Source organism: Perissodus microlepis, chromosome 17 (assembly GCF_051167445.1).
Source record: "Perissodus microlepis isolate ML-2025 ecotype Zambia chromosome 17, ASM5116744v1, whole genome shotgun sequence".
Lineage (NCBI taxonomy): Eukaryota > Metazoa > Chordata > Actinopteri > Cichliformes > Cichlidae > Perissodus > Perissodus microlepis.
This window is the reverse complement of record NC_140477.1, coordinates 13,175,447-13,193,948: the sequence shown is the minus strand read 5'-3', so window position 1 is coordinate 13,193,948 and position 18,502 is coordinate 13,175,447. Positions and strand designations below refer to the sequence as shown.

General features: G+C 38.1%; 2 protein-coding genes across 4 annotated transcripts; both read right to left on the bottom strand.

The window, feature by feature from the left end:
- Positions 1-1,269: 1,269 nt before the first annotated feature.
- On the bottom strand, positions 1,270-6,800 carry kera (keratocan). 2 transcript variants are annotated; one of them, XM_084910355.1, is made up of 3 exons: positions 6,612-6,800; positions 2,349-3,223; positions 1,270-2,209 (listed from the first exon to the last, which is right to left on the bottom strand). In XM_084910355.1, the coding sequence occupies exons 1-3, from the start codon at positions 6,620-6,622 to the stop codon at positions 2,040-2,042; spliced, it is 1,056 nt and encodes a 351-aa protein (XP_084766481.1). In that variant the 5' UTR covers positions 6,623-6,800; the 3' UTR covers positions 1,270-2,039. The 2 variants fall into 2 exon arrangements, with proteins under 2 accessions (XP_084766481.1, XP_084766483.1); XM_084910357.1 differs by lacking the exon at positions 6,612-6,800 and adding an exon at positions 4,248-4,323.
- A 4,690-nt stretch (positions 6,801-11,490) lies between these two features.
- On the bottom strand, positions 11,491-16,551 carry lum (lumican). 2 transcript variants are annotated; one of them, XM_084911000.1, is made up of 3 exons: positions 16,423-16,551; positions 14,673-15,554; positions 11,491-13,151 (listed from the first exon to the last, which is right to left on the bottom strand). In XM_084911000.1, the coding sequence occupies exons 2-3, from the start codon at positions 15,544-15,546 to the stop codon at positions 12,997-12,999; spliced, it is 1,029 nt and encodes a 342-aa protein (XP_084767126.1). In that variant the 5' UTR covers positions 15,547-15,554; positions 16,423-16,551; the 3' UTR covers positions 11,491-12,996. The 2 variants fall into 2 exon arrangements, with proteins under 2 accessions (XP_084767126.1, XP_084767127.1); XM_084911001.1 differs by having other exon boundaries at positions 14,673-15,551; positions 16,423-16,549.
- Positions 16,552-18,502: the final 1,951 nt, after the last annotated feature.

Here is an 18,502-nt window from a genome sequence, read left to right as displayed (position 1 = left end):
TGACACTTTTTAAATATTACCTTATTCAAATTAGATGAGTCAGTCTTTCCATATATATATTAGCTATTGCAACTGTGTTTGAAATATTGCTGAATTAGCTAACTGACTTGAGCTTATGCAGATGTCACTCTAAAGAAGAGCAAATTGCAAAGTTGAAAAAGCAAGAAAATAGCAATTCATGAATCATATATCACGTTCTTGAGTAGAACCTGGTCAATGCATTGCAATTTTAGCTAGTCTGGCGTGGCTGCCCCAACTTTCTGAGTTGTAACACCGACTTGGGGGGTGTCAGAATGTTCTGCTGTGGAACTTAGAAATCGCTACTTCCTGCTTCTCTTCCACATAGTTTTCTGGTCCAATAAACAAAGCCATTGTTGAAGTGATTTAAACTTGCATCCTTTCTGGAGGCTACCACATGGCTATACTTTTGATTGCAAAAAGGCTTCTCTTTGAGTTCATTAGCTATTAGCCAGTAAGCAAGTGGTTTCATGGTTATAGCTGTCTCTTCAGCCACTTTTGGTTTCTTGCAATCAAGATGGCGACAGCAGAAATGTTAAAGGATGCAAAACTGGATTTCAGATTATCTGGTATGTCCATCTGTAATACTGTCACTGTTAGTATGCTAACATATTTAAGAGCATACTCTTTACATAGCCCTATCTAGTCTGTGACCTACATGCTAATAAATTAAAATAAATACAAACTGCAAAATCTATAACTGTATTTTTGCAAATAGCACATCAGTATCTGACATTGGATGTGGCTCCTCTGAAGGTTATAAATACTAATCAAAGTTCCTAAACTGTTTGTTTAACAAAGTATAATGATTCCTAAGGTTGGTTCTTTTATTATTTTTACTCATTGATCACAAGTCCCTTGAATTATTTAATGTTTTAATCACCACATGCACTACCCAAATAAAATATGTTTGGCCTAAATGTGGCTCACATCTGCAATTTTCTAATGGCCACAGTCCTTGACGGATAGTGCTGACTATTGAGTCTCTTTTCAACAACAAGTCGACCTTATATGGGTTGCATGTCAAATGTGTTGTGACAGCTGGGTCATGTCTGGCCCACACAACATTTGCTAGTCCTGTGGCATAAATGTTTCTGTTATCTGGGTTGATAATAAAATACATGTTTACTTTATCCGTGCATGAAAACCATTGCACGGATATATTATTATTACTGTTTCAGTGTTATAGTGATCCAAAGTGCTTGATATATTATGTTAAATGGAACACCAGGATACAAGGTTGTTCTTAAAAGTTTTATTTAAATTGAAGACAATTCAAATTACATCTTATCTCAAATTATTCAGAAAAAGAAGTGGCCATAATTAAAAAGTGTCTTGGTATTTTTTTTTTTATAAAAACAGTTCTCACATTGTTGTGTACAAAACATTAAGGACTGTTGGCCAGGAATATTCACAGGATTTCACTTTTATTCCCCCAATATTAAATAAAAATAAATTACCTACAGTAAATATGCAAATTTCTAGAATAGAGTAATTTTCGGAAGAAAATCAAGACCACACACCTATAAGAACACAAGACCAGTTATTTGGCTTCAAGCCCAAAGATATAAAGTAGTCATAGAAAAAAAAATAAAAGTTGTATTTTGACTTTGCATTTAGAAGCTTTAGCTTCTGTTCAATATCGCATAATGACAATTAGTCTCCAAGCTTTTTACATGCCATAAATACATATTGTCCTCCTATTCATGTACAGTTACATTTTGGTTCAGAAGTATTCATGCAGCTGTTTACACCTGCATAAGGCACAGCTAGCGGTCAATAGCCGCAATTAAAGCTTCTAACCCATCAGTAGTGTCTTTTAGATCTTATTCAGACTTAACTAAAAAAGCTGTTTCCAAGACACAACAATACAATAAGTTCATGCCAACTAATGTCAGATACTTTACAAACATGCAAATATGTATGGCTTCACAATTCTTATTTACCAAATCAACTTCAAGGTCAAGTCATCATTTGTGGAAAATAAGAATCGGCCTAAGAAACAATGTTCGTTTTTCTGTTTAGATGACAATAGACCTAAGGAGACGGAAACACATGATGACATCTCTGGGAATTGGTGGTTGAATTTCATTGCCGTCCAGTCGGAGGTAGCGGAGTCGAGGAGCACTTTCATTAAGTGAATCGCCCAGATCTTCGACGGACACGGGACAGACACCTGAGCCGCTTACAGCTGTAAATTTAAAAAAAAGGGGAGTTAATGTAATAAGAATGGATAGATTCCAAATGAAAAATTCTAAAGAACTTTCCTTTAAGTAACTCCAGCTTAAATTAATTTCTGATTAAGCAGAAAATAATACACCTAGGCTTACTTTTGATCTTGTTGTGGTCAAGGTGAAGATGCTCAAGGCCTGAGGGAATGAGAGGAACATCAGTCAGCTGGTTGTGGGACAGCTGCAAGTCCAAAATGCTGGAGATGTTAAACACATTTTTGGGGACTCCACTGCTGGCAAGCTTGTTGTGGTTGAGCCTCAGAAATGCCACTTTTGGCAAACCTTTGAAGTAGCCAGGTGGGATCTTCTCAATGTTGTTGCCATCAAGGAAAAGCTGGGTGGTAGAAGGTGGTAGCCCAAGAGGCATGGTACTCAGCTGGTTCTTGGCTAGATTGATCTGTACCAGGTTGTTCAAACCCTTTAGGCTGACTTCAGTCACAGCGTCATCCATCAGCTTGTTACCCTGGAGGTCCAGAAGAGTAAGTTTATCCAGGCCGACGAAGACACCTGCAGGGATCTTGGAGATTCGATTGCGAGACAGACGTAAATGCTCCAGGCTGGCTGGGAGTTGTGATGGCACTGAAGACAAGAGGTTATCGTCCATGTACAGGTGCACCAGGTGAGTCATTGCACTGAGGACACCTTCTTCCACGCCTTCACTAGTGATTTTATTGCGGTTAAGGTTCAGCCAACGCAGCTGGGTGGCATTCTGCAAGGCATCTGCTGACAGCACTTCGATCATATTGCTCTGCAGATACAGGTACCATGTGTATGGAGGGATTTTAGGGATATTCTTCAAGTTTTTATTGTCACAGTAAACAGCACGAGGGAAGTTTGTTGGGCAGCGACACTCTTTAGGGCAGGCTTGAATCTGGGCAATATGTTCCTCGTAAGTTATGTCCTGGCCGACAGTTAGCCCAATCAGGCACCAGATGCTGAGAAGCTTCAGTAGAAGTTCCATTTTGCTGCTCAGCCTGCGTTAGAAATGTTTAAAAAAGAAGAGAGTATTACAGTCAGGAAACCCTACAGACAAATGTTTTTCCTTTAAAAAATGTTGAGCAGTTATTCCACACTGCCTTAAGAATGCAGTAACTTCTGACCCCCTTTACTAGCAACGGTCTTTGTAAGATGTTTGATGCAATATGTCTAATAACAGGTAGAATATATAAATCATGGCTATCATCAAATACATTTGGATTAGTGTACTAAGTGTTTGAAATACATCCCAAATTAGTCCCCACCACCTACTCCATCATTAATTCATTTATGAAGGCAAGCAGCCAGCTGAGAAGTAGTCCACTCATCCGGGGGTTTACTTGCCTTCCAATTAAGTCTCAAAACACCGGAAGCAAATCCAGGTCAACTTTAATTGTATTAGGCCAGTCTAGAAGCTCAGGTGTAAAGGTGTCAATGCATGCCAGCTTCAGTCTGCACATCTGATGCAGTGATGCATGCAGATAAAAACATATTCAACTAAACATGCAAATGGTGCTAACCCCTGACAGGCATAAAGGAAGATTAAAGGTGTGATGTTGCAGAAAAGCAATAGATTGAAAGCTCTGCAAGTAAGAAGTAAAAAATAAATGAAAACAAGAACAAACAAAAATCCAAAGTCAGCTTTGCCATCTTCTATCCACTCATCTTCTAAGCCACAACTTGATTCCTCTCAGCTACCATCTGGTGCTTGTTTAAATTCTTGATGCACTCCATGTTTGTCTGGAACTCTTTTCGGGTAGCTTTCCATAGATGGCCACACTTCAAAGACAAAGGCGGATAACCTCTGCTCGGAGATGTGCCCCTCATTTTTCACTGTAGAAAAGCCAACGCTTTGTCAATTAGCTTTGGAGTAGAATACTTAGTGCATTGGCAGCAATGTAATTCATGCTTTTATAAAGTTTAAACCCAGTTACTAAAGCTGCAAGATTAACAACTAACAACCACCAACCCTATAATTCAGACAGTATACATGTCTTTGCCTTGCAGTCCAGTCCATCTTACCTTTAGCCCGTAAAGTTTCCTTTTGTGGAGTCCTATCAAGTGTGGTCTCAAATGATGAGGATGGCTTTTACGTCCCTCTATTTGTACCGCTGGCTTTTTCATTCATGGTGTGCAAGCCTGTCACTCAGGATGACGTTAAAGCTTCTCTTGGCCAGCTAGAGTCTCCCAGGATCAATGGTCATAATCCTTAATAGATGTGTACTGTCCTAAGCCTTTTCAGTACCTGAGCCATGGCACACTTAGAATGCAAATATACCTGTCCTTAGTTTGCTGACTTCCACATGTAAAACCATTGCTGGTATAATTGATTTAATGCCACTTTAAGAGTCCTTAATCAACCTTTTGTGCTAATTTTATTCATTGGTTGTCCACTATGTGAATGCAATTAGTGGGATAAACAAAAAGTACACACAAATACAGCTCAGTATATTTGTCATGTACAGATGATCATCTCCACCTCCATATCAATGTTTAAAATAAGTACAGAAAGTCAAGAGTTGTCAACCCTGTCTGCACAGATGGCAGAAAAAAAGAATGTGGGAGGGAATTGCTTGGGGATATAAATCTCAGTTTAACTTATTCTGAATAATTCAAGTAGTATAAGACTTCAAGGAAGTATAATGCTCCTTTATTAAGATAGAAATATCCATAGTTTAATCAAAAATACTGGGATGGAACAGAGCATTATCTAAAAAACCTGCAGGAATCGGACAATTCTTTGAAATTACCATAGAGAAGGAACAAAAGATGATACTCATAGAAAATGCCACAATCCAGTTGAATTTTAAAACATGAGGATTTTCCTGAGCAAATTTGACATTATTAAGAGGGGAGGCACGTTTTTCTGCGTTACTGCTAAAGCATCAAGCACAAAGCTGACGCACTCTGCTTAAGTACAAAACCTTGCTGGAAGACATGAGGGGTTATGGGAGGGAAGTCATACTTAAGCTGAGGAGATTCTACTGCATGCTGGCCTTGCAAAATGTTTTGCTGAAGCTCGCTTACATCAGAATTGGTGACCTTTCAACATGCGAGCATAAGACTGTGCTCAATTCTGGCAGTGACGGCAGAGCCTCGAATACAACAGGATAATCCCAGCTCACTTGTGAGGATAGGAGCAACGCTCATCCATGATCAGCCATGCAAACCCATTAGAGCTCCTCCGGTGTTTGCCAATGTGCACCTGTGCACAGTGATTATTCCTTAACACATGTTTGTGATCCTCTACGATCAGTTAAACAGCCAGACATTTGTCCCAAGCACATTCGGAGGAATTATGCATAAAAGACAAGTTGCTATCTAGAATAGTTGAAAGGGCACACATTTCAGTGCCTTAGCAGTGCCTTTACTGTCCTACTGGGTTAGCCAAAAGCAGCTCCTTTACTTGTGATAAAAGACATATAATGGCATGTTGACCTGTCCAATTTGTCCAATTCGATGCATTTCTGTCAGACTACTGTGTTTGCACACACTGCAGACATTGAAATTGATTTACGTGCAACACAGTCTGTTAATGTTGTAATGTTGTGCTTTCCCTGTGCTACTTTACTATGGCCAATGAGCAACATGGGGATAAAGTCAATTTGATTCATTCATTTTACACACAAATGTGCTATTTTACAGGATCCCCCAAAGAGAGAGAAGCCAAACACATTAAGGTCTCAGAAATGCTCTCTGTATTAAAAGGTTAAGAGGTCGTCTATTGTTATTTTTTTTTTAGTTTTTAATGAGCCATGGCTTCATAGATCTGCAAAGTGGAAACTGTATTTACTAAAAACAAATGTTGGGTAATATCTGCCTGACAGACTAAGGGGAAACACATGCAGGCGAATATGATAATGCTAATTTCCTGCCAGGGGCTTTGTGTCAGAGCCAGCTATGTTAATTACACAATGGCTTTTATTTGCAATGTATGAGTTTTGCATGATTATTTCCATTTGTTGAAATCCTCTTCATGACTTTGAAATATTTGGAAGAGTTGGCCTGACTTTCTGTGTCCACAAAGGACAAAAAAAATGTTTTTATGGGTAATTGTTACGTGAAAAAAACAGGTTTGGCAGTAAATGCGACTTTCCAAGATGTTTATTTGGAAACTTCAAAAGTACCACAGTTGTTTCTTTGCGGTTCAGTCCTTTCTAGGTGTGAGTGTGTTAGTAAAACGGCTTTAAATTGGTTAAAAAAGTGCCCAGCTCAATCATGATCATAAGAAGAGATAATAAGTGTAAGTTTTTAAATAGAGGTTAGTAAAGTGAAGCCATATCAAAGATAAAGAGCAATCTCATCTGAAATCTGCAAATTCTCTGAACTCTTTCCACTACTCTCTCAAACAGACTCATTGTAAATGAAAGCCAAAATCATCTTTACCTGCTTTTCATTCGACCAGGTGAGTTTTGGATCTTGTGCTCCTCAAATGATTAGCTTTGATGATTGTCTGCAGTCTCAGTGGTCTGAAGCAAAAGCCCAGCCTAGCCCTGTTTCTTGTATTGTTATTCTTTTGATTCCCCCAAGGCTGCACCTTGGTCACCGGTGCAACCGAGAAGATGGAGCGTGTGTTGTTGGTGGGAGGACGATTGTGTGCGAGCTGGGATGTCCCTTCAGAAGTCTGTGTTGCCTACTTTTTGCCAGCCCAGCATTTTTTTTCTGCATCTTTTTGTCTTCCCCCCATTTTTTTCTTTTTTTTATAGAACATGAAGTCATGCTTGAACGATTGACAGTTAAGCTGATGTCACCCCACCTTTAAATGGATGTTTTGCTCTTTACTCATAACTCTGGGGGATGGACACATGATTAGTTATGGCTCATTTCAGCTCAAATGCCTTGGGGTACATTTTCTAGGGTGCAAGGTGAGGTTAGAAGGTACTTTACACCCAGCTTTTCACAGAAAAAGTCTTGTTTTTGTTTCTCCTACATAGCTCATACAATCAGATACAAGCACATACACATTTTTTCTGTATTATTATAGGATATTATAGGGTATTATAGGATATTTACTATAAAGTACCGTGATGCAACTGTTGGCACTATCAAAAAAAATTACTTAATTACACTCAGCGATTCTACTCACCTAGATTGTACTAGAGAATATTTTACACTGTTTCACTGCAAAAACAACTGCAGAAGACAAAGATTTTCCTTGTGTCTCAAACCGCAATTAAAGTTAACCACTCAAAGTAGAAAGACATTGCAGGGAAAACTGTAATTTTAGTAAATGTGACATAATAGACATCAATTTATTGTTCTAATGCAAGCATTTGTACTTTCTTCACTGTGATGTTGGCAAATATTTATCCATGGGTATCCAAACCAAGCATGAAGACCTAAATCAAACAAAAGGTGTGCACATTTCAACTCTCTTTGTTCTTGCAGTTCTAGCTGAGCTTCTTTTTTTTTTTTGCAATACTAGGCTTTCCATGAAAAGGTCTGTTACTTTATTCTATTTATTCCTATTAAAAGGCAAAAGGTGAAAAAAATTAACCGTTTTAAGAGAACTATAGTGTGTAAGCTTAGTGGAAATTACAAAAACTGGGGTGATTGTTGATTGACACAGTTTATGAGTAAAAATAGCGATAAACAAAAAGAACAGCTGGAGGCAGTCTGGATTGAAGGATGATCTATGAAACTGGGTCGCCAGGCTACAACAGCTGATTATACTTTCACCTGCCATCACAAGCAGGAAGATATTAGGCTTAAGGTTTTATAAAAGACTTTATTGTCTAGACATTGGCAGCAGGAGCTCTACCTAAGATTTAAATAGGGGCGGCACAGGAGGAAAAGGAGGAAATTGTCCTACACTTGGAATATGATTGTATAAAAACACAAGAGATGTGAAAAAGCTGTTAAAGTAAACATGTTAGATTTTGTAATGGTGGTAGCGGTGAGGCGACAGCTAATTCTTTTACCTCCAGACGTGTATCAGGTTTACCTGAGCAAAAACAGCTAAAACAGACTGGATGATATTGTGAAGTGGTGTATTTCCAGCACCCAACGACAGACAGATAACTTTTCATAATTAGGTCAAACTGACGTTTACAGCAGGATTGAATTATAAGAGCCTAGCATGAGTCAAATGGGACATCTGGAATCAGTTTACATAATAGCCATAAGTGCCAGGTATAATCAACTAACCTACTCTCTTTAAATGGTGTCTGATCTAATAAGAAAACCTAGACTAATGCACCAAGAAAGACGTTGTTCCAGCGCATATGGTGCTTATCAGCCAGGATTAGCAGTGTTGTTACAGTTCGTGTAAAGCTTTGCAAAGGCGCTGGTGATCCTGTGTAAGTTGTAATAAGTGAATGTTAAGTACATACCTAAAGTCAGTATTCGTGTTACTAATTTATTATGCACAATGCAATGGTACCCATTGATAAATAGGTGTGTGCATTACATACATTATAGATGAGAGAGTTAATCACTGTGAAATTATCTACAGCTGCTTAAGACTCAAGCAACGCTCAAAATATAAAAACAGCCAAACCTCAGGCTTAATGTAAGTCTGACAACATGTTCAGAATGATATTTGGCAGCTGTAATAGTTGCCATGTTAATTATCTCGTATGAGCAGAATGTGCAGTTAGAATGAAGTGGAATCAAATATTAGTTAATTTTGTAGATGCAAACCTAAAATCTGACTAAATTCTGACCTGATTATTACCCAAAGGGTTAAATTGATGTATTTAAATTATTATTCACGTAGGTGTTGTTTGCAAAAAAAAAAAAATGGCTGTAAACTGTATATGTTCTCAGATGAAATGAGATGAGATGGCAGATGGCCGATGTCATATTTTGTACATGTTGAAACTTCTGCTGTGTTGAGGCTTGCAGAGATTTATAAACAATCTTTTTTAATTTCTAAAACAGGAACATATAATGAAAATTAGGCATTTTAGCCTCTGACAAGACTCTTCTGAGGACAATTTTTCTGGTGATATAGGCACCTTTTGGTCCTTTTAAGATCTGCAGTTTAACCTCATGGTGAGAAGAATATACAAACACAATATGCAATTAAGTAATTGAGGAATTAAGGTCACATTTTTAATAAAGCGACCGTTTGAATTAGATACAAAGTAAATATGTTAATAAGTGTACTTTGTAGCTGTGTCTTTGACGCCTTGAAAACATCTCATATATTCATACGAAAAAGAAGGTCTTTACAGGCACACCCTTACTGCTTCCTTGGAAATTAAGATGGTAAGTAGCAGCTAATCAAATGCATTTGATTAAGTAAAAGTGTGACCACCTAAATGACAATAGAGGCTTTGTCAGTTTGATGGTATGGAGCATTGAATTGTGTTAATATAATGCCACAACCTCACAGTACTGGGCATCTAGCAAATTCACCCTAAGGTCAGACCATGTAGAACCTAAAAAACTGCAAAAAACCCAAGAGCTATACTTCAGATTCTACAGGCCTCAGTTAGCAAAATGTTAAAGTTCATGACAGCATAAGGAAAAAGACTGAATGAGTATGTTTGGAAGGGTCACCAGAAAAAAAAGAGACTATTTTCTCTAAAAAGAACATGGCAGCACAGCTTGGGTTTGCAAAGTTGAATCTGAACAAACCACAAGACCTCTGAAACAATGTCTTTTGGACACACCAGACCAGAGTGGACACGTTTGCTCTATGCCTGACAAAAACAAAACACAGGATATCAGCACAAACATCTCATGCAACAATATCAGGGATGAAGGTGGAGGGGTGATGATTTGGACTTGTTCAACAGCCACAGTACCTGGTCACCTTGCAGTCATTGCTCCTCTGTATACCGAAGTATTCTACAGTCAAACGTGCAAGAGCTCAATCTAGGCCAAAACTGTGTCATGCAACACGACAATGATGCAAAGCAGAGCAGAAAATGCACAACCTAATGGCTGAAAAAGAAAATAATCAAGGTGTTGCAATGGCCCAGTCGAATTCCGGACCTCAGTATGATTGAAATGTTGTGGTGGGACCATGAGAGAACTGTGCATGCCAACAAACCTCTATGCATAAACAAATGCCCACAAACCAATGAACTGAAGCCACATTGTAAAGAGAGCGGGCCAAAATTCCGCCACGACAAATGTGAGAGACTGATAAAGTCTTAGAGACAAGGATTGCTCCAAGTCTTTGCTACTAAAGGTGGTACTACAAGCTACTGAATCATGGGTTGGACTTATTTTTCACAGGACTGAATAAAGTCCAGTTTTTATCATATGACTGTATATGTAATCTCATATTTAATAATGATACATTTTCTTGTGAAGGAAAAGAAAGCATACAACTTTCCAAACACATCTACTTTATATTAACATTCAGTCAGCATGTTTAAATGGATAGTACCTCTTTGGAAAGGAATGTGTGGGTTTTATGTTTTTTTTCCTCCTTCATACCATTAAGCCCACATTTCTCAGACTCTGAGTCACTGTTAGTCTGAAAGCACATCATTCTTAAGATGAACATAAAACGTGATGCCTATTTTGTTCTCTACAGTTTCTTTGCAGAGGGTGTGTAATCATAATAATAACAATAATAATCAAGTTTATCACAGTTGACAGGAAAATAGAAAGTTAAAAATAGACCTTACTGAACAGTGAGATAAGTAAGAGTGGTGAGTCCTCCCTTTTTGTTTTGAAGGACCACAAGGAACCTTTACTGTAAAAACAATAATTTTGAAATCTTCAGCCACTTGTGGTTTCTATTTGAGACAGCTGGGAGGGTAGATTTACAGCAAAAATTATTTCTACTTAAGCTTATATCAAGCAAAACCCTGCAACCCCTGCATACCTCGTGGACCAGCACAGCTGTTTTGCACAGCTGAATAGAAATATACACGATAGGTTGACTGTGCAGCTCCTTTAAATTAATGACTAGAGAGAAACCTGCTGAAACAAGATGACGTTGAAGCCCACTATGCACTGTGCTTTGAAAAAGGTTGAATGTAAATAGTATGTTTAAAGAACACTAGCAGGCCTCAGAGAATAAATAAAGAATCTTCTGACTATAATAGAAATCGTATAAGATGTTATTTAAGGGTTTATTTCATTAGTCCTTCTTCTTCCACTCATTTTGCAGTTCCATAACTCAATAGTGGTCATGTACTTACTTATAAAGATTCCTATAAAACTCATACATTTTTTACAAGTGTTACAAAATTGAAATTTAGACTAACCTGCCAATAGGCGTGAATGTGGGTATGAATGATTATCTGTCTTCCTGTATTAGCCCTGCAACAAACTGGCAACCAGTTCATGTACCCCCCTTTTGCCCTTGCTGCTGGGATACACCCCCAGCATTTCTAGGAAATAAGTCCCAAATACAGGATGTCAGATTAGTTAACTCAATTCTTTACATTTACACTAAGTAAGACTTGTAAGTTATTTATAGGCTTACATATAGGCAGGCTTACCAATGATATCATGAAAATATGTTCAAACATAGTTCGTTCAACTGTGTTTAATTTTCTTACAGTGAATCCATGAACAGTTACTGAGTCAAAGGTGTCAAAAGAAGTCATGAAAAAAGGAAAGAAAATACTAGACAGATGTAGTAACCTAATAAAATAGACACACCATTCGATCAACATGAAATTGGTGCCATTTTGATGTAATGCTGGTAAGAAACATTTATCAGTATTAAACACCAACAACAACATAGTAATGAAAGCACCTTAACTGCAAAAGCTGTAGTTTATTCAAAGAGTGGCACCAAAGGGTGCATGCAAGTAAAGAAAATGTTGTATACAAATTAGTAATGTGAATGACAGCAAATAGTTAGGCTTTAGTTAGTATACAGAAACAATCTAACACAATCTCGAGATTACATCATTCTAACATCACAAGGTACAACTAAACAGAGAAACATATCAGCTTTAATAGTAATTTATTCTGAACAGAATTCTAATCCTTTGAAGAACTAGTTAATTATTAGGAGAAAACAGACATTTCTTAGTCGATTATCGTTTATTCAGTAAAAAAAACTAAACAAAAGTCAGTCATTGGGACTTCATAAAAATTTGTTTCAAACCAGTTTAAAGTATGCAGTATATAATGGCAGACAAGTTCACAACACTGATATATTCCCTAAAACCGCTTTGATGAAAACACGACTGCAACGTAGCTGCTATTATACACCCACCCACCCCCATTTTCTTCTTACTCTACACATTAAATCCAAGTATGCAGTCCTTATGTGCTGGTCCTTTGCACAGCAATGGATTATTATTAATAATAAAATCCCCCTGATTATATTATACATGCTAGACACTGAAACATACAAGACAAGGAAAAAGAGAACACTAGGGCTGAATTAAGACATCGTAAAACTCTCGGTATTATTATATTGTGTCTTTATTCAGTGTGCTCAAAAACAAGTTTGGAATGTTTAAAGTGTGTGTTATAACCAAAGCATAATAATTATTCATCTCATGGAGTTTTCGGTTATTTTTAGATTGTGTGCATTTCAATTTTTTTAAACTTCATGATTTAGTATTGGTTGGTATCTAGAAATATTGACAATGAGTTATTTGGAATATTTGTTTAATGCCTGTTGAATTTATTGATCTGATTGCACGTGCATGGCTTCTTTTGTATCACACATTGGCTAAGCTATAGATTTGTTCTAAAGCTTGGCCAATGTTTCCCAGATTATCTAGTACCTATGTCGGACATGCAAAGGCATGGCAGTACTACGAAAGGCGTGTTATTAGGACATTTGAATCCAGAAGGTTATGGGCTGAGCTTTGTCATGATGATAGAGAAGAGCCGGTCCTTATTCGAACATGATATCTGAGGCTTGGCGCAGGCAGTTGACAGCGTCAGCTGGCATGCTGCTGTGAGTGACGTTGTTTCCATCGAGACGCAGATGCTTCAGACGTGAATAGTTCAGGGGTCCCATGTGCTTGCAGAAACTTGACAGGTCAAACTCTACAAATGATAAAAAGTGGAGATCGTTATAGCTGCCAGTAGGGATTTTTTTTATTTTAATTTTTTTACATTTTCAACCCCTTAACCTGGTAAAGAGAATGACAAAAGTGCCTTGGAAGTGTGCCAAATCACCATTACTTCAACTGCTCTGGTTGTCTTTGAGAAAAGGACCCTTCATTTTCCTCAATTGCTTTTTTCCCCTCATCATAGGGGGAATTTTATTTTTCTTAATTATGGCTATATCGAGAGAAAAATAGATGATAAAGCAGAGAATGCATTGGGGTATAGCGACGTTTTAACTGACATGTTGCTGATATGTGCATTAACTGCCCTTGCTTTGTCGCTCAGATCCACCCCTTAATTTGAGTTATAAGATACTTAAAACAGTGTAATACTGTTCAGTTTTTAAGTACATTTAAGCTTTTTTTTTAGCTAGTTAAAGTTGGCATCCCAACATATATAACTAACAAGCTAGTGCTAGCCTTAGCATGTTAGCCCCAAACTTGGCTATGTCCGTTTTTAAAAAGCCAAAGTGATATGACTAAAAACGAGAGTTTCAAGACTTCAACACTGTCAATAACTAATCAGAGATGCCATAGTTGCTATGTCCATCCTTTACATGCCTGCAGTCTATAGTTTAAAAGAACCTTGATGAACATTTGCATTACAATGCTTGTTTGCACATGCTGTAGAGTTGGAATTGTGCATTTGCAATCACACTGCTGCTTCTACTAAGGATCACACTTTTAATAATAATGATAATAATAATAATAATAATGATAATAATAATAATAATAATAATGTTAAATATCAATGGCTTTAAATATAAAGTGAAATAAAAACAAAACAAAACATTGCCTTGTGTTAGCAATGTAAACTTCTCCATTTTTTGACAGAGGTCACATAAATATACACAGTTTAACCCTTCTTGTCATGTAAAACCACTCATGCTGTAGCCATCATTGTTTTACACAATGTTTTTGTTTTCAGATTTCAGCTGAAAATAAGTTATTTATATTTACAGTTTAAATTGGTTAGTTAGTTTAAATTACTCCCTTTCTCCTGATCTAATAATATGGATGTTTAGCATAGTTGGGTGTCACATGACTGGCACAGAGAACTGCACATGCTAGCCTGTTAATCTTTCATCTGGTTAGAAAACATTTAAAAAGGATCGTTTGGAAAGTTCTGAACTTTGTATCAATTACTCTGCTTTTGGAAAATGGTAAAGCCAATACCCATGAACAAACTAAATGGCTTCAACCTAGAACCTCTCTCTGGTTTTATATTTGCTAAGCCACGCCCACATTTAAGCTATCCAGTCATGTGTGTTTAATTGGCACAAAACTGGCCTAACTAACCAATTAACCTTGGCCGTATTATTTTCACATGTTTAGATATTTCATTGAGAACACAGGGACTCGAACTTCGATGCTGTTCTAAAAAAAACTCAGATTGGCACCTTTAACAAAAAAGGCAAAACATTCAGAATTCTGTGATGTTAAAATGCTGATCACTCACTGTTGATTTCATTCGCCTGAAGGTAGAGTTGCTCCAACTGCTCGTTGATCTCAGGGATAGACTGCAGTTTGTTGAAAGAGAGGTCAAGCTCCAGCAGTGATGTCACATTGAACACTCCAGCAGGGATCCCTGAGTCCACCAGCTTGTTGTGCGAGACTCTCAAGTACTGAAGTGAGGGCAGCTTGTTCAGGTATCCTGCTCCAATACTTTCAATGACATTGTAGTCAGCATAGAGCATTACCAGTGAACTGGGAACACCAGCTGGGAGCTTCTTCAGCTTGTTGTGGCTTACATCCAGTGACAGCAGCTTCTTTAGCCCTTTGAAAGCCCCTGAAATGGCTTCAGAGGTTAGGTCATTGTGCTGAAGGTGAATGGAGGTCAAATTCTCCTTGTCAGTCAAGAGTCCAGAAGGAAATTTGGACAGCTTGTTGTTCATAATTCTCAGCTCCTCAAGGGACTTTGAGGGAGGAATGGCTGGCTCTGTAAGGTTGTTGAAGCTGATGAACAACTTCTCCAGGCCTGAGAGTTTGTCAATTGTGCCCTTTGCTATTTTAGCATTAGTGATCTGGTTATTGTCAAGTATCAGCCAGCGCAGTGTGTCAGTAACATTATCAAACACTCCTGCCTTGATCTCCTCAATCAGATTGTTCTGGAGGTACAGGTACTTGATCCCTGTTGGAACTATGGGAACAAATTTGAGCTTGCGGCTGTCACAATACATGGCGCTGGGGAAATTGAATGGGCAATCGCACTCTTGATTGCAGTTGGGCGATGATGGCCCCATCACTGGATTAGGTTGGTAATCATAGTCATAATACTGGCAGAGGGACAGTGTGACCAGCACAGCCAAGATGGGTACACGCAGAGGCAACATGGTGTCTGCTGATCCAATTGACAGAAAGGAAGGGGAGGTAGGAAATAAGATCAAAATGTTATTATTGAAAATCTGAATACATAAAAAGGAATAAAAAAAAGTAAGAATAAAATGTAAACTTTGAAGTTGAAAATTTGTTAGGATAACTCTTCACCCACCCAAGAGCCACACCCACTCCCCAGTGTATTAAAGGATATTATATGATCAGTCAAGGAAGACATTACTAATTTGGAGAGCACTGAGCCCTAGATGATTTTAATAATCTGTTTGAATCACATCATTATAGCTGCAGCACAAGCCAAACTGCATGATAGATGTTTTTTAAAACATGAATTGAAGCAGTAACATAATATGTATGTTCCAAGAATACACAAAAGCAGATGTAAATGCTTCGAAGGCACGCTTTACGTTTTCAACATTTAAAAATACATGCTTTCTGGCTACATAATTAATGACTCTAACACATATAAAAGCAAAAATCTATATTCGTTCAGAATCATGGCTTTTCATACTCAAGTCTGCAGACAAAGGAAAACCAGAATAATTGAATCCAGACCCATGAAAAATGCAGACACTGGATCCAAGAGCAGAAGATTATTTTCCAAAGTCTAAAGTCACCAAAGTCTGTCACACAGTCTTTAAAATGCATTGCAGACATATGTAAACAAGTAACAAACTAAGGCTCACACACCCAAATGCAAATGATCAAACTCCTACTTCTACTCATTAATTGTTAGTGCACATGTATTTTTTTCCTTTTCTGCTGCAGCACCAGCCAATGCCCTAAAGCCTTGTAGTAACACTTGGTAATCCCAGAAATATGGAAGAATACTCAAACAGGAAATCACAAATCCATGCCCTCAGTCGCAAGCTTACCTGTGCTTCTCTCTCAGTGTGCGTGTGGGGTGGAGGGCCAGTAGGTAAGAAGAGTTTGGTGTTCAAAAACTGGAAGTCTCTGGAGAAAAACACAGAGAGAAAGAAGGAGAGAGGGGGAGGAGAGAGAGGGGTAGATGGAGAGACACAGAGAGGGAATAGGAAGGGGAGGAGAGGAGAGGAGACGAGGGGACGAGGGGGGGTTGATAGGAGGCTTCTTCAAATAACTGGAGTCCGGGCATCAGATAAATTGAAGATGTCATCAAAATGAATTTCTGAAAGAGCATCATCCAAAAAGTTTTGTAAACTAACCAAGAGCAGGTGCATCAAGTAACAGAAATATTGCACCATATACGACGAAAATAAAAGTAGTTTTCCCTTATTATTGTTACCTGTCACTATTACAGTCAAACCATGTCATTGCATTTGTTCACACTGGAAAAAACAAACTTTAATTTTAGTAGGTTGTGCGTGGAAATTTTCAAAGGGCAGGAGAAGCTAGGTCTGGAAAAATGTGAAAACAATCTCTGGCAGACCCGTAACGCAGACACTGGTCATGAAAAAGAATAAATTCAGCTGTACTCCTCGAGCTGTGAATCAGGCTTGGAAAATTTGACCAAGAAGATAAAAACAGCCAGAACAGACTTACATAACACTTGACGTAAATATTTCTTCTCCTCTGTTTTTGACTAAAAAAGCAGGTCAAAGCAGATCCAATTGATCCCATATGTCTACGATGTAAATTATTGTACTTTTCATTCTTGCACCCTTTATTTTGCTTCCCCACATTCTTTTACAGTGTCATATTCATTTATAAACAAACAGTAAGACAAAAGAAGAATGCGGCCCGTGGTGGCCATAACTTCTCTAAATACTGCAGCTGAATAAGGAGGTTTAGGGGAGTAAAGGGCCAAATGTTTCTCTCATTCGTTGGTGGGCATCCATCATACCATCAATGCATTCCAGGAATTGGCACCTGGATTTAATTGGTTGCAATGCAGCCTGTTACCCGACTCGCATATAAATCATAAACACCTTCCTTGACACACCCCTTAAATTTCATGGAGAAAACTCCCACCTTTAAATTCTAACAACAGAGTTCTTTTTAACAGTTGGATCCTCGCTACACATAATGACATGCAAAGGTTTCCACAAAGCTATGTGGTTCTACAATTAATGCAAAGGCCTGTATGCAGTTTCTTAAACTGTATGCAATTTAAGAAATTAAAAGGCCAATGAGGCATTATAGTTATGCAGAGTTTGGAGAGGGACTTTGTGTGTCTCCAAGGAGCTCATACTGAATGGTTTGATGGGACCTAGGAAATGGGACCAGCAGAATATTTATTGGATGTTATTTTTTACGACTATGTTTAGGCACTCACTCCATGTGATTTATTAAAAAACATCCTGCAATTCCTTTGCACCTACAGTGGGATCACGTTTTCTAGCAAAGGGTCAGAGTCAGGGTACAGTCCTGTGAAAGCCTTGATTCAAAAGCTTGCAGAAGCACCTTTAGCAGCAATAACGTGAAAAAAATTGTTTTTTGTCTCTCACATTGGATTTTGGCCCACTGTTTTTTACGGCATTACTTCAGTCCACAGAGGGTTGGGGGCATTCATTTATGCACAGCTCTTTTAAGATGCAACTGCAGATCTTCAGGTGGGTTGAGGTCTGGACTTTGCTGTTGTGCTTGGGTTCATTGTTCTGTTGAATGACCCAGTTTGGACCAAGCTTTAGTTCTTGGAAAGATGGCCTGACATTTCCCCCTAGAGTAGAATGCGCGACTCAATGACTGCAACGCGGTTTGTGCATTTTGGCCAAATATCTCCACTTTGGTCTTGTCTATTCAAAAGACACTGTTCCAGAAGTTTTGTGGTTTGTCCAGATGCAATTTTGTGAATCTAAGCCATGCTGCCATGTTTTTATTTTAGAGACAAGAAATTTTCTACTGGCAGACCTTCCAAAAAAAGCCATCCTTGTTCAGTCTTTCTAATTGTACTCATGAAATTCAACATCTAAAATGCTGACTAAGGCAAGTAGAATCTAAGATGTTTTTTTTTTAAGTTTCTCTGAGCACTGCATG

What these genes read in the sequence shown, in the direction of transcription:
- lum (XM_084911000.1), bottom strand. Translation starts at nt 15,546, where the DNA reads ATGTTGCCTCTGCGTGTACCCATCTTGGCTGTGCTGGTCACACTGTCC. An exon ending in TCAGGCGAATGAAATCAACA is followed by an intron (nt 13,152 to 14,672) that starts GTGAGTGATCAG and finishes TATCATTTGTAG; the next exon opens with AGTTTGACCTGTCAAGTTTC.
- kera (XM_084910355.1), bottom strand. An exon ending in TGACCACAACAAGATCAAAA is followed by an intron (nt 2,210 to 2,348) that starts GTAAGCCTAGGT and finishes TTAAATTTACAG; the next exon opens with CTGTAAGCGGCTCAGGTGTC.